This window comes from Haemaphysalis longicornis, unplaced genomic scaffold, assembly GCF_048455015.1.
Source record: "Haemaphysalis longicornis isolate Haplotype H1 unplaced genomic scaffold, Haemaphysalis longicornis Haplotype H1 scaffold_4, whole genome shotgun sequence".
Lineage (NCBI taxonomy): Eukaryota > Metazoa > Arthropoda > Arachnida > Ixodida > Ixodidae > Haemaphysalis > Haemaphysalis longicornis.
In genome coordinates, this window is record NW_027526361.1 from 201,033,899 (window position 1) to 201,056,184 (window position 22,286).

The 22,286-nt window shown below is 45.0% G+C and overlaps 1 protein-coding gene across 7 annotated transcripts in view; it reads left to right on the forward strand.

The window, feature by feature from the left end:
* LOC144179609 (sex peptide receptor-like) overlaps positions 1-22,286 on the forward strand; it is a 429,469-nt gene that overhangs the window by 401,769 nt on the left and 5,414 nt on the right. The window contains exon 1 of one of the 7 annotated variants that reach the window (XM_077708028.1): positions 108-245. The exons of 5 other annotated variants lie outside the window; for them this stretch is intronic. Coding sequence is in view for 1 of the 2 variants with exons in the window: in XM_077708027.1 (XP_077564153.1) it covers positions 11,051-11,087 (37 nt within the window). In the remaining variant the exon portion in view is untranslated. Of the gene's footprint in view, positions 1-107; positions 246-11,014; positions 11,088-22,286 lie in introns of those variants that run through there. One more of the 7 variants, XM_077708027.1, reaches the window with a different exon arrangement.

A 22,286-nucleotide genomic window follows, 5' to 3' on the forward strand; every position in this document is an offset into this window, starting at 1 on the left:
AATGACCAAATTACTTTAATTTTTTTTGCATTATTTTGCGTGCAGACAGCACGCATTAGTTCACAGTATTTTCTTAATTCATTCCATGTGCCCGAAAGTGCCTAAACGCAAACATAAAATAGACGCCTAACAAATACAAAATTGGGCTGAAAGGTGAACGCACATAAAATTATGCACTGGAGTCTTAGGCACAAAGGCCCGATCTTTCGATATGTTCAGGAAAGGCTTTTAGCAATTCGGTACTGGTAAGCACATCTTTCAGATTAAAAAAAAGCCCTAACCACCACTAACCTCGCCAGAAACTTTGGTGCATTTTTTTCAGCCAGTAGCTAGCAATTCTCGAGGCTTTTTGCTTGATGAACTTTTGCAGGATTACGAATTTACTTTTCTGTGACTATATAGACTGTATATTCAAGGTTAAAGCTTATTCGCTCCTCATAAAAGTATCATAGCCGGAACTACTAATAACCAACGCTACTGATATCCAAGAAAAGTTGGGTGCGATACTTTGAAGGTATCATTGCTTCAGTAAACTTTCATCACCCATACCTGACGTGATATTAAAAAAAACTCGAGTTTTAGAAGCCCTTCTAGAACTTGACATTTCATCGCTGACCAGGTAAATAATAAATAAAACAGCGTAACTAATATGGCAAATGTACTTGACGAAGAAACGTGGAATGAAAAATGAATTCAGATCATTACTAGAAAAAAGAACGAAGTAGTTTAGGTTATATTCTTTTTATTGTGTGTTATGATTATGAAGACTGAACGCGAACACTTCATACCTAGCATCACTCGTAAATACCCATCCTCAATGGCGCTGAAGAACAGCTGCCATTGACAACGCCACGTAACCTGCTTCTCTTTCTATCAACTTGTGTGATGCTTTCACAAGATACAAGCGGCCACAATGTACCTGGGAACTATACAGCGTATCTGTCCTTTTTCGTGAAAGTCCTTGAAATGTAGATGTTTTGTGTGCGTAAGAAATGTACTGCCGTGTTGATTCCTGTTTCCAGTAACTTGTATGGGTCCGTCGGTGTCGCACCCGTTTTCAACACTTCACTCTTGTCAGTAATTTCTATTGCTCATCTATGGAAACTCTTTCTCTCCATTCCCAGGGAGTAGTATAAACGCTACAAAGAAAAGATAAATTATAGTTTAGGTAATCGCTTTTGCTGCTTTCCACCGGGAATTCTTTTAAAAATACGACTTCTTAAATTATGGTGACACAGGAAGGACAGAGTGCATTTTGTAATAAGACAAACAAGAAACATTTGAAACAAATATAAGTCGCAACAAATTCACTCACAGAGTCTAAGATGGTGAACAAACATAGTGGTAATGTTTTCTGGTGAGCCTGAGGATTTAAGTATGCAGATGCGGCCTCAGAGTTGACATTTAGTTGGATCCGAAAGCTCTCATTGTGGTGAGAATTCTTAGTGAGATAGGTATGAGTGCTTTTTAAGCAAGTGAAATTGATCACGTTGCAGCGAAATTTGGGAGCCTGACTTGAACGGCGTATTTATACCCAAAAAGGTTCATTGAAGTTTTTCATAAAATTCCAAAACCAAAAGGTATTGAGCTGTGGACGTTTTAGAGCCGATTGTGTGTTCCTTTCACAATGCAGCTTAAAATATCCTCGGCAAGAAATTCACTGGTGTCATGCTATCTGGAAGGAATTCATCGGCTTAAATGGTGCATTGCATGTGTATGTATGTGTGCAGCTCTACGTCTTTTGGACTTTTTACCTGTGAAGCACTGTCGAAGAATGAACTTCTATTTTTGTAACACCACACAAGAAGTGTATTTTCTTGTCCTTTACATATCCAGTACGCAGTCGACACATCATATTACACGTTTGTCACATCATCCTACAGAGCTCGATCTGTTTATGTGCTGGAATTAAGCCGCCACATGCGGCACACATTACCTCACCTATATATGAATGTATCTGCACACAGGGTTTTTCCTCTGAGCATGTCTGTGCGTTACGTTATATGTAGCTTCCAAAAAGCCATGCGCAAACTGAGCCCCGCGAACAAGTGAGATAACGTCTTCATGGATGTTTGAATGCTTGTATGATTTTTTTTATAGGAAGCACTATATCTGTTCGGCAACGAAAGATTATTTCACACTCTGGGAATCTTTTTCTAATAAATTATGCAAAAGTAAGGCCGTATGTTCTTTCAAATATCCCCGTAGGCTGTGGAAGCCTAATATTAGGTTACTGTGATTTATTTCTTTCTACGATTGAGAAGCCTAGCACTCAAGGTTGAAAATATATGTGCATTACTTTATCTGGAGCAAACCCTTAAGCAGGGAGTTAATCGCAATAGAAACGATCAAAACACTCTTCCAGAAAGCAAGGATCAGCACTGCCGAATGGTAGTGTCCGAGGAAGAAAAGCTCACTATGAGACCTTGTAAACTGTTGGTGTAATACGTGCCCTCACCGCCTATGTTATAACTTTTTGTAGGCGTAGCAAGGTATCTGCTGGTGGAAATTATGTATTGTACGTGGAAGCACGAGAGCTTTCATATTATGCGCATATTTGCCACCAACGTTTACTGAAAAGAGCTGGGTATGCTTTCTTGCTTGTCTGTTTGTTTATCAACAATCCTCTGGACGTTTACTTTTTCATGCGTGATTGCTATTTTTAGTGGTCTGTTGGTGCTTTTGCACAATGTGGCATGCTTTTGCATTGTTCAAAATGGGTGAATGTTGTAAACAATGAGCTTATGTTGTGTTAACCTTCTAGGGTAAGGCGAAAGTAGCAACGGTTACAGAAACATCGTAGAAGTCGTATATGGGGCGTATAAGCGTTTCAGTGTTATTAATCAACTGAGCATTGACAGCAACTACGGCAATTTTACTAACGGTGATATTGGCACATTAAATACATTATAACCAATCGAAGAACAGCGGTTACTCAAGGCAGAAAGACCAGCATGGTAAGGCCAATAGGTCGGTAGAGTAAGGAGCAAAGATTCTTGGAGTGTAAACTTAGACTTGGGCAGCGCATTGCAGGAGGGGTTGGAGATCCATATGGAGATGTATTTGTCCTGCAATTGACATATATTATCTGTTGTTGTTGAATATGCTGATCATGATGATGATTAGGAGAAGAGAGTAAGAAAAGTCAAAGCGGTAATAACAGATAAAATGGATCTATTTAAGGACGTTCATATTTAGAACTAACAACCATAATTTGGCATAGACGAAATCGATAGCAATGCCTTAGACAGCTGAAAAGGAGGGTCATTTGCTTGACATAAAAACCCCTGGTTCCATCCGAAATCTTATTGTCATGCTTGATAAAGTTTTGTCTGTAATAGTATTCTTCCACCAACAATGAAGACATAAAGCTGTTTTTTGTCGGTTTACACGGAATGTCGGTTTCAGATGTTAACATTCTCTAGGTAGAATAGTTGCCTTAACTTTTTGCTCCAGTGTTTCACAACTCCGAGGACGGATTTTCGAAAGGAAGCTTCTCTTGGGGGTTAAGATTGAATCAGCTCAAATAATCGTAAAGTATAAAGTGGTAGGCAAATTTTGCTTGGCAGTAAGATTCATTTATATTCCACAAATATCTTGGTATCTTCGAATATTAGGTTACTTGTGTTAGTAGTTGTGTTACTTTGCCTAAACACGTGTACTCACGAGGAAGCAGGATCTTCACAGAATATATTGTGAATTTTATTTGGAGCGAACTACTACATAAGGAGGTACTTTATGAAAGCCTCTACTGCCTTAGGAATTTTACAGAGCAAAATGAATGTATTATGGCCTGCGGAAGAATAGGTACTGTAGTAGAAAGTCTCAACTCGAAAAGGGAAGAGCGCTGCGATTTCCATTTGGGCACGCAGGAAAAATATCGAACTGTCCTACTTTTTTGTTTTTATCTCTGAGTTTGTGGAGAATTCTTCCAGCCGTTTTTCTGTTGCGTGATCTTTTGACAGTTATTTGTATAATTTATCGCATATCAAAAATGAACATTTTAGTTCGTAGACGTTTGTACAGCTTTACGACAGAAATTATCGACGCAGTATTGGCAACAAGCAATATTCCTTGGGACATTTGGAACCGCACAAAGAAAGCGTCTCTACTGCTTGCGTAGGCTACAAAACGCAGTAAAGTCTGACAGAGCTTTTTTCCAGCCTTCATACAGGCGTGATTGTCCAGGTCTATCGGAAGGGCTGAGAGAGAGGGTTCTTTTGGGGCCGAAGTACAAGTGAGCCCGTGTGTCGTTACAACTTCCTTCAATATCCAAATTTTTTATTGCTCGGAATCTTGGTTCATTTATTTTAAGTACTGAATTTACTGGCTACAAGACAAATTATTTCAAGCTATGAGTAAGCCATAGTAGGGCGAAAATTTAACCGGCATCGCCTGAAAGATAGGCATGAAGATCTCTGGTAAATTGAAATTTATCTATTGTACTTCTGGCTTTACCGCGTGTGGAGGGTACCAAAATGTATATCTCGAAATTCCGGTTATTTGTGTAGCACAAGGGGAAGCAGTTGCATGAGTGGAAAGACTCAAATACAGGGTGAAATTCAAAAAATTTAGTAGTCAGTGCTCACATTTCGACTATAGTAACTGCACCTTGGATTCAGTAGGCAGGCTACCTTTACTTAAGTACATAATTTCCCGTAAGCCTCCCTGTCGTTTGCCAATCAGCGACAATACGCATGAAATTGGGATGAAACTGGAGGGAACATAGCTCACTTGATAATGTTGATAAATACCTAAGAATGTTTCGTATAAATTTTGGCAATTTTGAACAAAAAGAATAGAATGAGTTTACACTCAAGCCATATTGAGCAGTAGGTGGATGCCAACAAGTCATGGCCAAAAAAACGTTTTTTTCGTGAAGCGACCAGGGTTTCAGTAGATGAAACTTTTGTGCAGCTGGAGCAAACCTGTGTATTTGTTAAACTGACATGGTTAAGCACACACATTATGGCTAAAACAACATTCCTGAACAGAAGGAATAGTTGTATATATAATCCGCTTTTCTCAATTCCTGTTGCCACTGTAGTCTTTTCAGAAAGTTTAATCACGAGCTATTTTGTGTTTAGCGAAGTCAGCAATTTTGCCCTTCAGCAGCAAGTCTTACAAATGCGTTACACTGGCACGCTTGATTTCCTTACGCGTTCATGCTGAACCACGTCCACGTGGCTCAGCTGTCCTGTCAAGACGTGTTTGACAGCTCAATGGTCGTGCAGAGAGCGGAGGGCCCGTTTTCGAAGGGGTAGTTTTTTCAGGCCAGACCTTCGCGGGTAGTTTCGAATTTTGTTGCATCCACGATGTCATTTTCTACCAGGGATAAGCTTGTATACTAAAAGCTACAGCTGACGCTTTTTAACCCAGCGCAGCATTTGCGCTAACGGTCAAATAGGCGCAAAGAGGGGAGTTCTACAAATCAAATTTTTTCAAAACAGTATCATAGAGATCATTTTATCGAACATTTTCTGAATATCTCCAGTTGTTACACCTCCACAAATTTGCACAGCCCACCCAAAACGAAAGGAACTACTTTATTTTCCCTAGTGATATTCTTACTCAGCTCGAGATGTTCTCATCAGTGTAACTTACTCCGTCGTTTTGCAAGTTTTGCCTTCTGAGGACGCTTTTTTGTTGTGGTGTGCCAAACTGCTCACAAACATCGGTTTTAAATGCGCTTACTAAGACACACAAAAGTAACTGGCTTCAACGTGTGCACCATGTTTATTGCAAGTCTCATTAGAATCAAGGATAGTTTTAGCGTCTGTGATCCTTCTTTTTACCCAAAGCATAATTTGGATGCATAAAAACCAAAAAGAGTTTTACAGCTTGAACCGTGCGATGTTAATTTGGTCCCATAAAAGATGCGCATCTTTTTTTCTGTCGTATTCTTTGGGGATGACCGCAATGCACTGTTTTTTGTGTTAATGTGATCCAAAAGCATCACTGGCCTGCCTCGACAATTATTCATATGGGACTGTAGATTCGTTGAGCGGAATCTCTATAAAACAAGTTTCGTAAGAGCCCAATAATGTGCGGTACAAAAAACAACTCATGAGCGTTGAAAAAACGAATGCTGTACCCTTTATAGAAAACTCGCGGTAGTACCCGGCGATGCCCTGGTGGGCCACTAAACTGATGACAGTATTGGGCATAATACCTGTTCAGTTATTTCTTGGCATAATTAGGTGAGGTTGACACAGTTAGGAAATTCACGGCGATCAATACATTGGCTTCTACCGGAGGCGTGTGGAATTGGAAAAGGATGGTACTCCTGTTTATTGGACTTATTCCGAAACAAATTGTACCAGTATGCTGCCCTCAAATGACTACTTACCCCTTGGAAGCGTTATCTCAGTAGGTATGAAGGGAAGTCATCAGTCACAGTTTTATGATAAATAAAATGGGCTGCTACGGGGACACGTGTGGTTGCAGGACATCCCAACCGATGGCGAGAGGTATGCGAACGCGGAAAAATAAACTTAAATCCACATCCAGAGAGGTGTAAGATATAAAATATCCCGCTGGTGTAATCATACGCATGTCAGGACAAAACCCGGAAACAGGTTTGTGGACAAATGTATCGGCAGCATATGCAAGCAAAAACGAATTGGATATACCAACGGGCTGTTTAGTTGTCGAGCACCTTTTGAAACACATACTTTTCCCCAAATATTGGTTGTCCCTATTAGGAGTGTGATATGAAAAAACCTTCTAAAACAGTGTTTAGATACCTGTATATTTTGTTTTTCGAAATTGTATATGTAACATTTATTACAAAAACATATTGGTTAAATCAATCAGTGAAACATTTCTTGGAAAATCAGAGCACCCACTTTGTTCCGGTATGGAAAATCGGCAGAATAGTGTTGCTTAGCAGAAAACCATATTTTTGCTTTTTAGATATTCGTGAGGGCGGCACACGCCACCAAAACGACCTTGCTTTTGTGAACAGGTTGGCGAGATAGTGACTAAGTCGTGAAAACACAATTGACTCCTTTTGCTTTTAGGATCGAAATTTTTTGAAATTTCCGCCTTGGCGCGACCCTACGGGATTACAGGAATGTAGTCCCGACGTTTTAAGTCTCTAGGTGTTGAAGTTCTGGCTGGGCGTGTAAGAATCAGTAAGTGAGTCAGTCGGGCACTTTTTTATAGGAAAGATAACCTACCTACGAAAATGGTACTGTATGGTCTTGGCGAAGACGAAGAATTGCACTTTTATCGCCCGTCTCCAAGCGAGGTCTCCCTCGGAGTTAGTGAATGCTTGATATTCGAATACTACGCTTGATGGAAGTGGCTCTAAATATCGTAAAATATTGTATGCAATGAAGCAGGGGGCAGCGATTGGATATATTTATTATACTTCTTACGCATTTTTAAGTGGCACTCAGTCATCGAAACCGACTCACAGAAATCCCTACTCATACAAATACTACTTATAATAATCTCGCTGTACAAATCTCCCGTACGCCTTTTATTTGCGATAAAACTCATCTAAGATCGCAGGAAGGTTTTTTAGTCGTCGATTTGATACCTACTATTTGGAACAAAGCAGGAGGGAAGGCGGGGGCACATTGCAGAAGCGCTGAGGAACAAAGCAGTTTTGTTTTTTTCGACAGGAGAATTCACTAGTAAAAAAACACCTTCACTCAACTGGTTAGGCAAAGTGATGCTCGAGCCACATGTCATGCATGAGGTGCCGAGAAAGCGCCACCTAACCCAGAATGTACATATCTTCTTTTCAAAAAGTTAAAACGGTGGTTAACAAACTCTTGCCTTTCTTTTGTTTATTGCGAAACCTTTCTGATTATAACGCTCCAACTCAAAATACCGGGTCAGCCCCCTGAAATCATGGAGAAGTGGAGCGCACGTGAAAAAAAGAAATACGTTACACACCCTATACCTGGCGACGACCTTTCACTACACGCGTGCGACTTAGTATGGTCATTCAGGAGGAAGGGCTTGCTTTCTGTAAGAGCGGTAAGAACACGTAGGGTCGTTTGTGTTTGCCAATTAGCTGCGGGCGAGAAATGTTGTTGGAACAAGTTGCCTCAAAATGTAATACCCCTGATAAGGAAGGCATCATTTGCCCAGAACATATCTATGTACACTGTTTATGTGAAAAAAAATTTGGTAAATTTTGCATGCACAAGACATCACACTTCATGTCTCGGATGATACATCAATTTGCATTTTTTGAGAGAGTAGGTAGCAGGAACCAATTCGCGCCATGTTTGGGCTATACATTGCAGAGTATTTTTTTTTTCAGAATCATTGCGAATTGCGGTTTATCTCGGCATGTGCAGTTATTTCGACTTAGAGTTGCTTATATAGTTAGACAATATGCTTGTGCTGCTGCTGAGCATAAGACAACCACATGTCTCCCACGCACTTCGCAAGATTGGTGAATAAACGAGTTATACTATGAAAATAAGCAAGCAACAGATTTTTGAACGCTGAAGACGCATTTTACTTCAATATAAAATCATTGAATATTTTTGCGCGAATTCGGATAACAAAATCTTGATATACAAAATATATTATTCATCCTACTTTCTGTACGATTCTGCAAGCGATGCATCGCTTTCAGATTATGTGCACCAGCCAATAATCGAAACTTGGATTTTAGGGGATAATAATATGAAGCTTGTTTTGTTCTGATAAAAAGCCTTCACCACTATAAAATCGTTTGTTCTGAGAAAAGTTTTGAACATACAGCTGAAAAAAAAACTGTATATGGTGGCAATACAGAAGCATAAACAGGGTGACTCTAAAAGTGGCCGTTTTCTACCAGTAAAGAATGGAAGCCTTCAAACAAATGAATCTATTCATTGGGAAAGTAATTAAGCATATCATATTGTTTTCAAGATACACGTGCATTAGGAGATACAGTGGCGCACATGTTTATATGTACATTTCGAGATGTTTCTCGTAGCAGTGCTTTTCGAATGTACTTTAGAAAATCGTGCTTTGTCAACTGCCGCATTCTTCTGTCCGACTCGAACAAAAATATTCATCGTACCACTATTGTTTTGAGTGTATTTTCTGAAAAATTGCTTTGTAAACTGGTACGTTTCTATTGATTTATCAGGGCTCACAGTTTTGTAAAAAGCAATGTACGAAACAATAAAATTTCTATTCCAACAAGTCACTTCAAATGTTCTGGTATAATTTATTGAAAATAACCTTGTCTGCATACATCGCTTAGGCAAAACGCGCGCGCATCATATCCTAGTTTAGTAATTGTACAATTCTTGCGTAAAATCAAATCTGCAAGCTATGGTAGCATGCGATATAACGCAAACACACACTTAATTTCAAATCACTTTGGCCTACTATGCACAAAATATTGTTGACGAAAAAATATTGAATGAATGATATGCAACGATTTTTGCTTCACTTTAAACGCGTCATTCAGTATATGGTTATATCATGCAAACCGAAAAGCGCTTGCATTAGAGGGACAACAAAATTTCATTGCAAAAACAGGGCTGGCTTAGAACAACTACGCTCAGAGCAATCGTTCTGTGCAAAATCTGAAGAATTTTCTGTGAATTGAGCTTTATTCCAACGGTCAGCTGACTTATCAAAGCTGGCTTGCAGTTTGTGGCGACGAGAGTTCCACGCAGTAGAATGCAAGAATGCATGGTCTCAAAAGAACGGAAAACTGCGTCGGAACATGACTCGCACGCCCAGCATACCTACATTTGTATCTACATAGATACAGCCACTTGATGCATCAGTTGTGGGGCACTTGATAGGTAGTAGGTTGTGGTAGGGGCAGCAGTATATGACCTTACTGTAAGTCATACAGACCGGACATTTTAAGGCCTGTATGTCCAACAACAAAACATTACCAACATAATAATACTGGTTTGGAAGGACAATAAGGAGGCAGTGATAATCTACAGCCTGCTTAAATATATATATTTGTGGCGTTGCACCACACTTGGGCAAGAATAAAAATTATTACTTTTTGCCCCTGATAAGTTGTGAGAGCGTACACACGTGTTCACCCGAAAACAAACGTCACAACGTTTTCACCGCTAGCGTTTAGGTGTGTTTCCCACCTCTATTTTGTTTAAAAACTGTCATGTGGGCCAGGTGGTCGTTTGCTTCTGTGATCAACACGAGGAGCAAGTTTTTCATCGTTTCGTATAGTATCTCTCGTCACCTTCACCCAAATGCCCGTGAGTACATGTGCGAGACTCTTAATGAACAGTGTGAGGTGGTCAAAAGGTACAAGGACTATTGAACGCGTCAAGTTAAGGGAGCTATCAAATTTGGAGATTAGCACTGCATGGGTTCTTGTCTCCTTTAATTTGATTCCCTCACTGTGCCCACAAATTAGGGTGCAGCAATATGGATTAACTAAGTGTTTCCACGCAGAAGAATTTTGAACACTTTTCTTCCTTTATCCCTTTATCCTTTCCGGGCCAATCGTCGCATTGTGAAACGTTGGTGACACATTTGTTGTAGGGCAGTTCTGTGTTTGTATCATACACAGTGTGACCTAGGTAAATTGAACAGTTTTATTGCGAGACCGAAAGGTGGGGCATGATGACAAATATCTACCTACCATCCAGACGTCCCAAGAGGGGAAGAAGAGGGAACAAAAGAGCACGTCGCAGCAATGGCGCTGCCCTCATTCCACTGCTAACTTTGCTAGGGAAACGTCAAGTTCACGTTGGGCACGCCATGTGCCTATGATGATACACTCGCGGCATGTCGCCTGAATGGGACCCGTGGCTCATGTCGCCACTTGAAGTGGTCGTAAGATGAAATGTGGAACTCGTGCTTGTTTGAGCTCGATGCTGGTGAGTAAGAAGAAGCGACAGGCTGCAAATATCGCTGGCGTTAAGGTGACACTGATGTAGTATTACCAGCAAGAAGACGTAGTTTCGTCTTCATCATATTGGGCTTTTTTATCTTTTCTGTAATCCTTCAACTATGCTTGCTTAACGGTTCCTCTCAGTTGAGAACAAGCCACTTTCTGACAAAAGGGTGACAGACAGCCAATGACGCAACTAGAGGAAACATGCGTGGCCACACAGACGGCTCGGCCACAAAGCATGGTTAGTACGAGATACAAAGGGTGAGCGAGAAACTCGGACTTGGAGAATTCTGAAGCCGAAGAAAAGCGTGGGCATCACGCCGAGAGTAAAGTATGCGAGGTAGAGAAATGAGATAATCGCGCATTTCTAAACGTCCGCCAATGAATCTTCTATTATTATTTTTCCCAATATTCTATCACGGATTTGCCTAAGCTTCTACGTGTGCAATGTTTATTGCGTATAATTGAAAGAATTTAGCAACTTTAGGATGATACTTTAGTATTATTTTTGATAGACATGTTACTTAACTTATCTGGGATAATTATGAGGCCTTACAAGACAGCAACGCCGTTGTACGTTTAGCCGCATTCGAAGAGAATCGAATGGGAGCATTTAAACTTCTTGAAATCAAGTTTACGTCTGTAAATTCGCCTTGTTTATATGAAACTGTTTATTAGAGCCGTTCAACAATGCATGCGTGTCCTATGCTGAGATACTTATCGAATAATAAACGAATAATAAAATGAATTAGTGCAGGTAGTATATATTGTCACAGACTTCGGACAGATTCCCGAGAAACGCACACGGGGCAATCTCTCCCTATCGGGGTATGTGCTCCAGTGGAAAGACGCTGGGCGATGTCCAACGGAATGAAGAGGAAGTAGACGAAGCCCGAGCTCCCGCTTGGTTTGCGCCATCAACCCGTCTTTTCGCCGGTGGCTACGGTGTCCTTTGTAAATACACCTCCTTCCTGACTACCCATCTCCGCGTTGTCACGTGACATCTTTGGTGGAGGTGCTGGACTTCCGGTTTCCTGTACCTCTCGCCAGCGCGGCTTCTTAACAACACGGAACTTCGGAGTGGGCGCATCGCTCGAGGCCCCGCGATGCCTGCCAATGAGCCCGGATCCCCTTCTTCGTTCATCGTTGTGTCCCACCCTCGGGACCCCGGCGACTTCACTGGGACGGACGACATTGATGTAGAAGATTGGCTCCGTAGGTTCGAACGTGTGAGTGCTCACAACAGATGGGACGACACCCTTAAGCTCGCCAACGCTGCTTTGTGCCTCAAGAAAACGGCTGAGACATGGTTTGACACTAATGAAGCACGGCTAACCAGTTGGGATGTTTTCAAAGAAGAGCTTCGAAAGGTGTTCGGTAAGCCCGTTGGTCGCCTGCTTGCGGCAAAGCAAGAGCTCTCAACACGGGCTCAAACATCCACTGAAAGTTACGTCGCCTACATCCACGACGTTCTGGCCCTATGCTCCAAAGTTGACCCAGGAATGTCACAAATGGACAAGGTTGGTCACATCCTTAAGGGCATCGCCGACGACGCCTTTCACCTGCTCATATGTAAGGACTGCGCCACCGTTGACTCCATCATCAAAGAGTGCCGGCGATTTGAGCAGGCCAAGGGACGCCGTATAGCTCACCAATTTGCCCGGCTGCCGCACACTGCTGCGACATCTTCCTGCGATGACGTCCATCTACCCGCTCCTGCTCCACGCAGGCCGGACGCTGTCGCCCCGTCTGCGGATATTACCAGAATCGTGCGCCGCGAAATCGAAGCGATGGTCCCGACCCCCACTGCCATATGCAGATGATCGCTGCCCACTCCCTACGATCACTGCAATCCAGGCCGTCGTTCGCAATGAAATGGCGAGCATGGGAATCCATCAAGTGTGCAGTATCGGGCATCCCCATCCTCCTTTTACCCAACAGTTTTCGCCGACCACGCACATGGGCCCCCAAGCGCCTTTTGATAACCGCCGCCGCAATCCAGCTGAATGGCGAACGCCTGACGACAGACCAATATGCTTCAACTGCTCCCGTATTGGCCACATCGCTCGTTACTGTAGGAGCCGCTGGACTCCGCCCCCGCCCAATGCGTCACCTCGTTACGGCTCTCGGCCTTTCTCCTACGGCTACACTCCCGATGCGCAGCGCCGTACTTCCCCAACCTCGGATACCCAACACTTGAATGCAGACCCTGTGCACAACCGGTTCAACCGCTCGCCCTCGCCCCAACGCCGCCAGTCCCGATCGCCGCAACCTCGCCGCTCGTCTCCGATTCCCGACCGTGCCGCCCGGTACTCTCCGGAAAACTAGGCAGTGCAGCTCCCAGAGGTGATGCTGCATTCCCGACCCGGCCCGAAAATCCTCTACCTCCTCGATCTGGAAAGCAGAACTTATTAGCCCTTCATGTCGATGATGTCCCGGTAACTGCTTTAGTCGATACAGGTGCGCAGTTGTCCGTCATGAGCTCGTCCCTTCGCCGCTGCCTACGGAAAGTCCTCACGCCTGCCCCGTCCCGTGTTTTGCGAGTTGCCGATGGTGGTATGACCACCGTAGCCGGAATGTGTACTGCGCATGTTGGACTGGCCGGCCACCAAATCCCTGTTATGTTTGCTGTCCTGGACACGTGCCCTCATGATGTTATTATCGGCCTGGACTTTCTCGCGGACCACGCAGCCTTAATCGATTGTGCCTCAGGTATTCTTCGGCTCGAGCTACCGAGCCCCCTTGCTACTGATGTCGAACCTCAGTCCCAGCTTCGTTCCACTGAGCACATTCGCCTGGCCCCAAAGGCAGTGACCTATCTTCCGCTGACCTCGTCTCCGCCCGTGCCGGATGGTGATTACATCGTTTCTCCGGTTACAGCCGTGTTGCTCGACCGACACGTGGCTCTCCCATTTTCGGTCGTAACAGTTGCCCAGAATCGGATCACACTGCCGTTACTAAATTTCGGACTTTCGACACAAGTCCTTCCTCAAGGAATAGCGCTTGCCCAGCTTTCACCATTGGATAACTGCGAGATTTCTGCCATGGCCCTTGAATCAGCCCAAGTTGACAAAGAATACCACCACAACCTCGCAAAATCAGATGAGTTTGTACGAATGATTTCCCCGGACCTTCCAGCGCACCATGCTCACGAGCTTCGCTGCCTTCTTGCCAGCCATAGTGACATTTTCGACTTCGACGGCCGGCCCTTAGGTCAGACTTCCGTTGTGACGCATCACATAAACACAGGGGATGCAAGTCCGATACGTCGACGCCCATATCGCGTGTCTCAGACCGAGCGAGGTGTCATTCAGCGGGAAGTTGACGAAATGCTCAGAAGGGATGTTATTGAACCCTCCTCTAGCCCATGGGCATCACCGGATGTTTTCGTGAAAAAGAAGGACGGCTCATGGCGCTTCTGTGTTGATTACAGGCACTTGAACAAAATTACCAAGAAAGATGTATACCCGCTTCCTCGAATTGATGACGCCCTCGACTGCCTACATGGTGCCTCCTACTTTTCATCCATCGATTTGCGGTCCGGATACTGGCAAATAGCCGTCGACGAAAAAAACAGAGAAAAAACCGCTTTCGTAACACCTGACGGTTTGTACCAATTCAAAGTCATGCCATTCGGACTGTGTAACGCGCCGGCCACATTCGAAAGGATGATGGACTCTCTTCTTCGCGGGTTCAAGTGGACAACTTGCCTTTGTTACCTTGACGACGTCGTTGTGTATTCGCCCACATTTGAGACTCACCTGCAACGTCTCTCGGACATTCTGGGTGTTTTTCGTAGAGCCGGTCTGCAACTGAACTCCAAAAAGTGCCATTTCGGTTGCCGCCAAATCAAGATTCTCGGCCACCTAGTCGACTCCACCGGTGTTCAACCCGATCCTGAGAAGATACGCGCCGTTAAAGACTTCCCTATTCCGCGTTCAGTGCACGACGTGCGCAGCTTTATAGGGCTGTGCTCGTACTTCCGCCGTTTTGTCAAGGATTTCGCTGCCATCGCTCGCCCCCTCACTGATCTTCTTAAGAAGGATGCAGCGTTCTCTTAGGGCCAAGCGCACGAGTCGGCTTTTTCCGCGCTCATCGGCCACCTGTCGAACCCGCCAGTCCTGGCTCACTTTGACAGCTCTGCTCCGACGGAAATCCGCACGGACGCCAGCGGCCATGGAATAGGGGCAGTGCTAGCCCAAACACAGGCGGGCCTCGACCGGGTGATAGCTTACGCAAGCCGCCTCTTGTCTCCATCCGAGCGCAACTACTCAATCACCGAGCGTGAATGCCTTGCTCTGGTGTGGGCCGTCGGCAAATTTAGGCCATATCTGTACGGCAGGCCGTTTACCGTTGTAACCGACCACCACGCCTTATGCTGGCTTTCTTCTCTGAAAGACCCCACAGGTCGGCTTGCTCGCTGGGCTCTATACCTCCAAGACTTTGATTATTCAGTTGTGTACAAGTCCGGTAAACTGCACAGAGATGCCGACTGTTTATCTCGTTATCCCGTCGGCGAGCCTCCCACTGATGAGCTCGACACGGATATTTGCGTCTATTCTTTGTCGGACTTCAAAGACATCGGGGACCACCAGCGCCGTGATCCGACGTTTCGGCCTATTATCGACCGTCTCCAATCACAGCCAACGCACCCTTCTCTGAACGCGTTCGTGCTGCGGAATGGTATCCTATACCGCCGCAACTACCGGGCTGATGGACCTGACCTGCTTCTGGCGGTACCCGAGCAACTTCGCTCGGATGTCCTCCGCCAGCTCCACGACGTCCCGATGGCTGGCCACCTTGGCGCTGCTCGCACTTATGACCGCGTCCGCCGACGATTTTACTGGCCAGGGCTCTACCGGACTGTCCGTCGCTATGTCGCGGCGTGCGATCCTTGCCAACGTCGAAAGACGCCTCCATTACGTCCCGCTGGCCAGTTGCAACCTTTGGACATTCCCACCGAACCATTTTATCGTGTTGGTTTAGACCTCTTAGGCCCCTTTCCGTTGTCCTCCTCCGGGAATCGTTGGATTGCGGTAGCCACAGACTATACCACCCGCTACGCTATCACCCGTGCGCTCCCAACGAGTTGTGCTACAGATGTCGCCGATTTCCTCCTGGAGGACGTCATCCTGCGTCATGGTGCTCCGCGACAGTTGCTCACGGACCGTGGCCGGTACTTTTTGTCACAGGTTGTCGAGGACCTTCTCCGCTCTTGTGAAACAAAGCACAAACTGACGACTGCATACCATCCTCAAACAAATGGCCTTACTGAGCGGCTCAACAAAACGCTCACTGACATGCTTGCAATGTACGTTTCCACAGACCATCGAGATTGGGACGTTACACTACCTTATGTCACATTTGCTTATAATTCCTCCCGGCACGACACGGCTGGATATTCTCCTTTCTTCCTTCTTTTTGGTCGTGAGCCTACTTTACCGTTCGACACCACCCTGCCGACTTCAACTGAGCCGACCACTGCATATGCTCGTGACATCATCGCCCACGCTGAACTGGCGCGCCAGGTTGCCCGAGAACGACTATTGGCCTCGCAAGCATCCCAGAAGTCTCGATACGATGAGTGTCACCGCCCTGCACACTTTGCTCCTGGCTCCTTGGTTCTTCTGTGGACCCCTTCTCGCCGAGTTGGACTGTCTGAGAAGCTCATGTCCCCCTTCACTGGCCCCTACCGCGTCGAGCGTGCCGTCACCCCCGTCACCTATGAAATCGTGCCTGTTTTGCCTCTGACCTCGTCTGGGCACTCAGTACCTCAGCTCGTTCACGTGAGCCGCCTCAAGCCGTACCACCGACGGAGTCTACCTGCTACTGCTCCTCCTTCATAACAGGCACCGGGACGGTGCTTCTGCGGCGGGGGAGTTGTGTCACAGACTTCGGACAGATTCCCGAGAAACGCACACGGGGCAATCTCTCCCTATCGGGGTATGTGCTCCAGTGGAAAGACGCTGGGCGATGTCCAACGGAATGAAGAGGAAGTAGACGACGCCCGAGCTCCCGCTTGGTTTGCGCCATCAACCCGTCTTTTCGCCGGTGGCTACGGTGTCCTTTGTAAATACACCTCCTCCCTGACTACCCATCTCCGCGTTGTCACGTGACAATATGAATGCTCTTCGCATGTCAATAACGAACCCTCTTGAGCCGGGTTTCGTCACGGTGACCAATTTTTCAAAAGTAGCTAAGCATTCTGGTGAATAACATGAAGGCCAAACACAAAAAAAGCGTACTCCCAAACGAACGGGGACATATAAACGCGCACTTGTCAAACAAAAAATATATTTTATGCGCATGTGGGACGTCCCAAGTTTACCCGTTAGATCAAATATCAGGGAAACACCTAAAATTGGTACGTGTTGATTTTATCTCAACCTGTGTTATCCTCTATTTTAAATGGTAGGCCTTTCATGAATGTGTGCTGTTTTGTTTCAACAATGCCTCCGTCATGAGAGAGATAAATGTGGCGTAGAATCTTCGTGTAACGGTTGTGGGGGTGACAGCTGGTACTGGCTGTCGCGGCGCCAAGCATCTCCGGATTTGCTCGAATTGCGGCATTTCCGCGTTTTCTTGTGGTTTCTTTCAAGGCGACTTTCCGCGTGCAACCACGTTTCACAGCTGAGGCTGGTGTAGACTCTATTAACTGCACCCCTGGAGACATAGCAAAGACATAGGGAAAGGGTCCTATGGTGCGATTATCTTTTCATTACCATTGTCGTTATCCTTTTCTTCTGATGCAAACGCTTTGTGTTGCAAAGGCTGAAAAACTTGTCCAACAGCCCTTTAAGAGTGCGTATAACTTAATTTGGTGTGTAATTCTAAAGTGGTGGGGTTGTTTCCGCCTATTATCATGCATATCATCTCTTTCCCTTAAGGAGTTTCTCTTTCAGTTCAGTTACTATGGTTTGCATAGTCATCTTCTTTAGCCCTATATGAAATATATCAGTGTGCACTTGCTTTTTCTAATCATCATGATCGAAATACTTGTGTACGTCTCCTATGGTGTAATAGATTCTTCTTGCTACAATGGTTCGTGTGTTTTCTTTGTGTCTACGTTTTCTTCTCCGTTTTCTTATTCTTGTCTGTTTTCTTCTGTTGGGGTGTACCAGTTCTGTATCTTTGTTTTTTCGCATCTTGTTCTCTCCCTCTGCGCTATTGTAAGCCCTAATCATCCTCTTTAAGCGTAAATATGCATCGCCGGACGTGTCGTTCGTGTGCTGAAATTGCACCTGCAGGCACTTAAATAGGTCCCCAACACATGTTTAAAGTTGAAGGCCATTAGGGTTTTACTAGGTCCACCTTTTTTTTAGTGAAGTAAAAATGACCTGGGCTGCTGCCTCCACCACTAGCTTTGAAAGGCGTTTTCCTCGAGTGATCCTGAACAAAGCAAGGCCGATAGAAAGCTTGTTTACTGGGAGCTGCCTTTTGCAGCAGACGCTCGTTTTGCAGAAACTTGCTGGTGAAATTTCGCCACCCGACGGTGCGGCGCCAAACATGCGCACTTAATTTACTTAACTACCTAAAACTCAGGATCGCCTGTTTCCGCACTGTATGCGTGTTGACAATATACAGAGTCAGCATCCGGAACCTCTGTTGATAGTAATGATGAGAGCGGAGAGGAACGCTAGCTGAGTGGTAGGAAAACGAGGCTGAGCTGCGCCCATTGCACCGTTCAGTTGGTTGAAAGGCTTGGTGAAAGTTGTACGTATCGATGCTGGAGTGCCTTCGGCCTTCCGTCTCTATGAAATTTTCACGAAGCCATCAAGCACGTATTTTGGGCTACGAATATATTTAAGAGAACGTATGTTTCAATTGCGTTGAGTAAAATTTCTTTCCTCGGGCATATCTGCAAGAAAGAACCGACAGCTAGGATAACGGGACTTTTTGTACTGCAATCCAAGTGGATGCATGCTACGGACATGCCGCCCCCTGTTGGAAGCAGTGGAATCACCAGAGCGGTCAGCATCCTCTTACGGATGCAGAAAAACTGTTCAAATTTCATTCTTGCTGCGGGGCCCTGCGGGATGTGACTTTTCGAAGGGTTCGACAGGTTGCCGGAATGTTTGATGCTGGACAGCTTAGATGAGTGCTTTTGATTTTCCTGTTGCCCCTCGGGGCAGAAAATGTCCTGGCTAAGTGTGCATATATTCTTAAATAGACACGTATGCCACAGGCTCCTTCCATAAAAAATCGGAACGCGTTCATCATCCCCGAAAATAATGCAAGCCAAGAGCAAAAAAAAATCTGACAGCCTATGTGGCTAGAGTTCCTTGAACACCCTCGTGCGTTAGATGAACTCACGAGTTTACCTCGCTCCCTGGTCACCATTTATCAACACGTGATGCCCATGTGTGTATTATGGTACAATAAATGGTCCTGAGTTTGTATTACTGAATAGAAGAGTTAATAGATATAGGTTCTCCCAAATATTTTTCACATTTTTGGTCCGGAGTTGGAGGGTGGAGGAAGTGGCGTACGGTTTTTGCAAGAGAAAACTTTGAGTTTCAATGGGTGTAGATTTTATATACATGTCCAGACGCCGACAAAATATCCGTGCCACTTTATCGTGCTTAATTTATCATATTTAGCATTCTTTCTTCCGAATACCTGTTATCCCACTTTATTATTTCTTAATGTACTTTATTCCATTTTAATCGATCTTAAGGGATAACCACATGGAGCAATTTTTGTGATCGACGCGACAAGCATAACTCAATAGTTTACAGTATACAAGTGGTGCGAACGATCTTATATGGCTACGGTTTCGTGTATGTTTGTTTTCCGTCTGCGAAAATGTTTTCTTTCAACGAGGTGTCCTATAGATGTTGGAAAACGGACGTTTCAGTATGTTCCCCTTTGTGTGAAATCCTATATTACTTCAATGGCGAACTCACAGTTATAGAGCGCACGGGGATGTTTGGTTTCCTCAAAAAATGAGGTAGAATTTGGGAAAGAGCGTGGCACACGTCCCGAAGGCGTTGAGAAAGCATTTATTTAATTCATGCTGCTTAATTCACAGGATGAAGCGGCCCGTTTGTGAAACAGACATAAGCTAAGGTTCTGTATGTTATTCTTGTGCGTGTGCAGAGCGCCTTACGGCACAGCCAACTGCTAGTGTGTGCTTTTTGTGCTAGGAATGGGCGCTGGCAACTCTCAGAATAACTATGGTGATTACACTTGCACATAAGGTCTTTGTCACCATTATGCCGTGTGGTAAAAAGCTTCGCTGGTCACCTGAATTCACAGAGTAGAAGGGCCCGTGATTTGTTTCTTTGCTTCATTGCTTACAAACATACTTGCGCTCATTGCTTAAGTCGGGAAGTGAATCGCTGAAGTAAGCGACACTTTGTTTGCTGTAGGCACCTTTGGCCTTTTCCACTTGCAGGACAATTCTATAATCAATGAGCAGAAACATCATACGCAATTTCTCCTGACAAGAAAGTATTTACTATTCTGCATGATATAAAAGACTAGGGACAAAGCAATAAATTGACCGACCAAAAAGCCGCTGTCAGGCGTCTGTTATAGCGAAACGGAATACAGAATGGCTAAAGAAGCAAACAAAAAACTACAAAAATTATTCGGTTTAAACCAAAATAGTAAAATGCCTCTCTTTCTCTTTCCTTCCTACTTTCTTCTCTACCTCTATCTTTAAAACGCCTTCCTTATGCCGCGCGGCAAACACTCGTAATAAAACAAAAACAAAATAGTGGATATTTGAGAACAATAGTTTTAGAACCCGTGGCCCCGGAAATCCAGTGCTACACGCAACCACCACGCAAATCCAGTGCTACACGCAAATCCAGTGCTACACGCAACTACTGACAAGTCGGCGGCCACCACGTCCCGGTACCAGACCTTGGTTCAAAAAAGTACATATATCGCTTTCCTGAACCGCCATACGCAGGTGAAAGTACGGGGTGTTTGACCATGTTTGGCACTTAACTAGAACTAAGATGTATGGTCATCGCACGTATAAACTGGACAACACACGTAGTCAAGTGATGATGAACGCAATCGTCGCACGCTTACCACAGAGTGACCAAATCCCCTTGGCTGCGACATTTACACAGCCAACCATCTTTTAATTTGTCCTTTCTATTGGACTGGCCAGAGAATATGAAAGCTGCTTTCACATACTCACGGGTGATTTATTATTTGTCACTCTCTCCTACGTCAACCAAAGAGCCTGAATGATCCCTCAGGGGTGTTCAGTTGGACATAAACACTTTCGAATTCACAAGTTACAGGGTGTGCTTAGGTGTCTTCGCGGTCTCCTTTGCTTGACTTCATGACAAACAATCGCACATACTTGGACAGGGTGCGGCAGACTAGTGTTAATTTACATCAACGATTGCACTCAAGAAGAAAAAACCGCACAACTTTAGGGGAACTTTTGCATTCTAGAATGCAGGGGTCAAACCACAACCGAACGGAACCGAAAACTGGAACCGAGCCGATATTTTTGCCGGAACTGAACCTAAATCCGAACCGTTATAATTGAAGAATGCTCCACCGGAACCGGAACTGAATTGAAAAAATATATAACAGTCACCGGTGCACGACGAATAGGTTCAAGCGACCGCATTGATTAATAAGGTGAGGTTAGCGCCAGTCAGCTTTTTAGGGTGCAGCCCTTTGGCGGCCGTCTCTGGGCTGAGCCACGTCGCCGTCGTAACCAAGTGAACGATGGCAAAACCGAAAATTGAAAGAAGTGAGAGGAGGAGAGTGTCGCGAAAAGTCAAGTGATGGTTGGTCGCCGTGGCGGCGCAAGCGCTCTCCGAAAGTGTGCGGTGGGGAAGTATGCTGCGCCCGCGCAAGACACTCGTCTGCGCGACGATGGCGAAAGCGGGAGGGGGACGATGTTGTTAGTTCCATGCCTAAGAAGCCGGTCGCGGTCCCTTCCTGAGACGCACTTCGCGGCGCCGACGCAAATGCTCATCATCGCTCCTGTGGAGGGAATGCACGAGTGCGTGCTGCCCCAGCGCGCTGCTGCTGCGCCCAAATATCGTATTATGGAGCATCGTAATCACCAGCCAGTTTTTCTTAATTTCACACATTATCAACTTCCCAACTTCTCACGCCCTTTGCTGTTAAGATCAGTCAGAACACTATCAACGCTATCTTGGTCGTTCAAACATGAGTAAATATATCTACACCAATGCCGCATTGCTGCCTGTGCTAGGGCGAGCAGACTGCAAGGCTGAGTAAACGAAATTGCGCACTCTAGAGAAATTATACACGACATAAATCATCGATTTTTCTTTCTGTCACTGTGACTGTGTAGTGGCATTCGGGTTGCATGGTTGCTGCATCGCGCGACGGCGAAGGCCTACACGACAAATGTACACATTTGGCGTGTTTTATAATTTGCTTAACACTTGTTTCACAGTTGGAAAGGGTAAATACTTGACAAGGGCGATCAATA